General features: G+C 54.4%; 2 protein-coding genes across 2 annotated transcripts in view; both read right to left on the bottom strand.

The window, feature by feature from the left end:
* UMAG_15097 (uncharacterized protein) overlaps positions 1 to 32 on the bottom strand; it is a gene marked incomplete at both ends in the record, with an annotated part of 1,729 nt that extends 1,697 nt beyond the window's left edge. Inside the window, one exon of the mRNA XM_011390959.1 lies at positions 3 to 32. Within this exon, the coding sequence (XP_011389261.1) occupies positions 3 to 32 (30 nt within the window). The remainder of the gene's footprint in view (positions 1 to 2) is intronic.
* A 2,829-nt stretch (positions 33 to 2,861) lies between these two features.
* UMAG_15096 (uncharacterized protein) overlaps positions 2,862 to 4,593 on the bottom strand; it is a gene marked incomplete at both ends in the record, with an annotated part of 1,885 nt that continues 153 nt past the window's right edge. Inside the window, one exon of the mRNA XM_011390958.1 lies at positions 2,862 to 4,592. Coding sequence (XP_011389260.1) covers positions 2,862 to 4,592 — 1,731 coding nt within the window. The remainder of the gene's footprint in view (position 4,593) is intronic.

Here is a 4,593-nt window from a genome sequence, read left to right as displayed (position 1 = left end):
GTGTAGTGTCTACCACGCTGTGCCGTCGACATGGCGTGAGAAAAACTAGGGAATCAAATTTTTGCTCAGAAAGACGAGATGAAGCCGACAAGACGTGTCGAGGGCGAAAGCTGAATTTGTACTATGAGGTAGAGAAGGTTAGTGGGTGGTTATGAAGGCGATGCGCGACTGAGAAGAACAAAGAGAGTGTAGGAGAGAGCCAAAGAAAGACTGTTTCGAAGTGAAACTCGAAAACGCTAGTCTTTCGGCAGCGGCAGCAGAGAGGCTCGATGCGATACGTTGATGGCGGCGGTGGTTGCAGAGATAGAAGCAGTACATGGGATCAAAAGAGACGCTGGTCGAGTTTTTGGGCCAGACAGCTGATGTCTCTATAAGGAAAAAAGTGTTTGAGAGAGGCAAAGCAATGAGCGACGCGTGCGTGTGACCGGGATCCTCGGGATCTGCCGTGCCGTGCCGTCAGCCGTAGTGCTCATGAAACGAGGTGATGTACGAGTGTACGCTCGACTGAGGCAGAGCTGGGGGGAGAGGCGTGATCAGAAGCAAAGGAGGCAACACTCGCCAATCTCATATGCTGGCTGGCTATAATCACTGTCTCGATGGCCCACGGAATCAGGTGAAACGAAGAAACAGAGAAAATCCCTTGGCTGAACTCGTAGCACCGAAGCAGCAAAGCGATGCGGCAAAACGGCAGCTCAAAAAGCCTGGGAAGGGATTAGAGTTGACGAGGTGGGAAGAGTCGGTGCACCAAAGTACCACTTTGGTGACAGTGCATGTGGAAAACGCGAATTAGCCACCAACTGCACAGCTTGGGAGGCGCTTGTGGCACAGAGCGTGGGAGTATGTCGACAAGACAAAAAAAAACCCTTATTGCCCCATCACATGGCTCAGAAGGGGTCGTAGCGCAGACAATAAATCATACAATAAGTTAGCTTCTCCATTTTATTGTACAGAACGCTGGATTATCAAATCACATTGACACGACCCGTCGTGCAACACATCCCTTGCAGAGACATCGAGATAGCTATGTTTCTGGCCGGAGGGGGGACACTCGGGAGCAAAAGGTTAAGCACTGTGCGTGAACGCGCGACGTCATCACTCTGGTTGCTCCGGCAATAACTTCAAGAATGACGCTTCCAAATGGCTGCCGCCAAGCGGCTTCCACGCCAACAAGAGGAGGCGCAGACATCTATCACGGGCGCAGTCTTCCGAGAGGCTGCATCGTCTCACACACAATCCACAACAACAATGCAGGCGGGCGGGCGGCTGCTGCTGGGCAACTTTGCAGCCAAACGCTGGCAAAGGCAGTGCATATTTCCCACGACGTCAGCAACACCGCGCAGACACCAGGGGCTTAAGTTAGGTTTTAAAGCCAGGAGATGCGGAACAAGTGAGTGAGTGTAAGTTTAGATCGAAAATCGTATGCAGGGTCGTTTTCAAGCCGAGCAGCATCTCATCGGAGCCGAGGTGCCATGTGCACAGAAGCGCGAACGACTGACCGTGTACCTTTTTTCGCCAGAGCCAAGGATAGGTTCGAAGGACGGAGCGTCAATCACGAATAAGTCAGTGTGTATCGAGAAGTGAACATGGAACCTCAACTCCGACCGCTGATGAATACTTTCGAGCCAAATTACGGTAATACTCGAATGCTGCCCTCCCCGCCCGCCACATCAGACGCGGAGAAGACCAAGTCTTGGTCAAGTTGGTATGTCGGGACGTCGGAGAACAGACAGTCACGAGTCTTGATTCGTGGTTCACACGAGACCTTTCATTTGTATCCGTCGGTTTCGTGCTTGTGGCCGCCTGCGCCTTTTGCGTTACACGCGTGATTCGTGATTGCTCGAGAACACGCGCAAAATCCTCAGCCATCCTGTTGAGCGTTGAATTTGAGACACAAAGTGAGATGATCAACCCTAAAGTTAGCCCGCTCCGGAACTCGATCGATTTCGATGTTCTCTTGAGAGGTTCCAGTTTCTCGTTCAGCGGTCATTGTCCGATGCTCAATCCGTCCGGTCCTGCTCGTAACAGGTCCTGCTCGCATCAGGCTTTGCTGTGAGGACGTGGCGATGCGTTGAACCCCTGTCGTGTGGTCGACGTTGAGCAGGTATTACCGCGCGCCTGGTGTCAGCTGCATCCAAGAAGCCGAGTGTCGACGACTTCGGGAGCGTACGGAATCTGGAAGGGGCGCATCAGGCGTCGTCTGTGGCAATCACGAATGATCGCATTTCTTAGGTGGTTCCCGATCGGAGTGATGATCGTAACGATGTGGATTTCGCAGCTTGTCTTTCGTCACCTCTATTTTACGGCTGGTTTGGTCCCACTGAATTAAATATTGTTCACGCTTTCGTGTTTGTATTTGCTCATTATTCGCCTCTTGATGGCAAACAGAATCACGATTCGCACTCGTGACTCGCGTGACTCGTTACTCTAAACCCTTGCAAAAACAACCGCATCGGTCGATTTACGGCCCGATTTGCAACCATCTCCTGTCATCCGCATACGACAAGCACATGTTCACGTATTGTCTTACACATCAACCTGATCATCACACACATGGTACACGGGAAACGCAGAGTAGGACCAGAAAGAGATGCTGCTGCTTGTAATCCAACCAATGCGCGTATAAGCTATGCGATAACAAAAGAACAACCAGACGCAACGAGGGGAAGAGCGAGGACGCGTACAACAGAACCCAATCCAAGGACGAACCGACAAAGTGAACCAAAACAGGATTAAACAAAGACACTCGACGACAACAGAGACGAGACAAGACTATGGTATACAAATACGAGGCGGTCGTACACGTGACATAACAAAAGCGAGAACCGAGAAGACCCAAATGTCCTTGTTGTGTTGTAATCGTCTCAGATGCGAACGCTGAATCGGTCGAGCGCAGCACGGTCCATTCGCGAAAAGCCAGGTTTAGCAGATACATCGTCTGCTGCAGCGCTGCTGGGCGCCGTTGATGTGGGTGAATGAGACAGAGAAGAAGCTGCACCAACCTTCTTGGAGTGCATCGGCAAAGACCCAGAGTCGTCGCTCGAACCACTACCACTGCGCAAGCTGAGAAGAGCTCCTACAGCCGAGTCGTGCTGATCCTTGAACCCCAGCGGCGGCATAACATGGGTGGTACGAAGCTGCGGAATCGCCTCATCGTCCGATCCGACACGACCGAGCGGACGAATTGGCGCAAGAACATCCTGGACAGTCGTGTCGGGGCTGCTTGCGCTCCAACTGCGCATACGCTGGGTGCGAGGACAGGCGGGCTTGACGTCGTCGCGCCCTTCGTCGAACGACGAGGCTGTCCCGCGGAACTCTTGATACGATCGCTTGCGGCCATATGCGTGTCCTGCATCGTGGCCCGAGCAAGGCGATATCTCCCGAACGACATGCTTGCTGCTACCACGCAACGCAAACTCTGCGTACTTGGAGTCGACAGGGATGGGTCGAATAGGCAGCAGACCGCGTGCTTCATGCAGCGGCGTCACGTCGGCAGGATATGAAAGTCTGTCGAGAGGCTCCTTCTTAATAGGTCGGTAGTGAGGCTCGTGACTGACCAGCTCATGTCTTGAAGCAGACTCGCACGGAGAAAGGGAGCAGGGTTCTCTTGGGTCAGGAGACAAGCGGCTACGCTCGCCATGGGCGCGCTCGTCAACGTACGATTTGGGCGCTGGAGAGACGCGACGAGGCTCGTATCCGATGTTCCTGGGGTGCGTGATGGTCGAACCGCGAGCAGGTTCCAGGTGCGCTGGACTGGGGGGCGACTGAGAGCCTTCAGGGTCTTGGGGATTGACGCCAGGCGGAAGCTCACCGGCGCGGCTGATCGGATCAGGATACTCGGCCTCGTCGACGTGCAGACCCCACTCGCCGCCGTTTTCGCCGACAAAGCGCGGGTCTTCGCTGACACGGCGCAGCAAACCCTCGCGCACGTCTCGTTTTGTGTAGTACGAGATCACATGCAGCTTACGACCTGAGGTGGTGGTCATGCTGAACGACTGCTTGATAAGACCCTCAGCCTTGTAGAGGTTAGATGTGGGACCGCCCGTGATGCTAGACGACGGCTTCTTGCGTGCTTCGAGCTCGCGATAGGTGAGGAAACAGCCACTGACTCGACTGGCAGACCAACACTTGCCATCGGTCCAACGTCGCATACCGGCCTCTTTTTCGTCCCACACAAAGATGCTACCAGAGCAAATAACATCGGCGCGTTCAGAGTCCAAAAGACGGCGCTTGACACGGCGAGGTGGGGGCAAGCCCGGTGTGCCAGCGTTGTCGACCAAGTCGCAGGCGGCAAGCAAAAGGATGGCATCCTTGGTGGTCTTGATGTGACCTCGATAGGTAGGCTGCTGCTGCGAGCCGACGGACATGGACAATGAGTGCGACACGGGGGCACGCATGGCTTGGGGCGAAGAGGAGGCCGAGGAGCCCGTCGAAGACAAGGAGGCGTAATGCGAGCCGTACGGATGACGGGCGTGTGTGGGGAGATGAGACGAGTGTTTTGGCTGAGTGTGGTGATCGTACGCGAACGGCACTTGATGCAGCTGTGCCGAAGCGGTGGACGTAGGAGATCGAGCTCCGTATGCATAGTATGGCTCT

Source organism: Mycosarcoma maydis, chromosome 6 (assembly GCF_000328475.2).
Source record: "Mycosarcoma maydis chromosome 6, whole genome shotgun sequence".
Taxonomy (NCBI): domain Eukaryota; kingdom Fungi; phylum Basidiomycota; class Ustilaginomycetes; order Ustilaginales; genus Mycosarcoma; species Mycosarcoma maydis.
The sequence above is the reverse complement of the archived record's forward strand: the minus strand, read 5'-3'. Positions and strand labels throughout refer to the sequence as shown.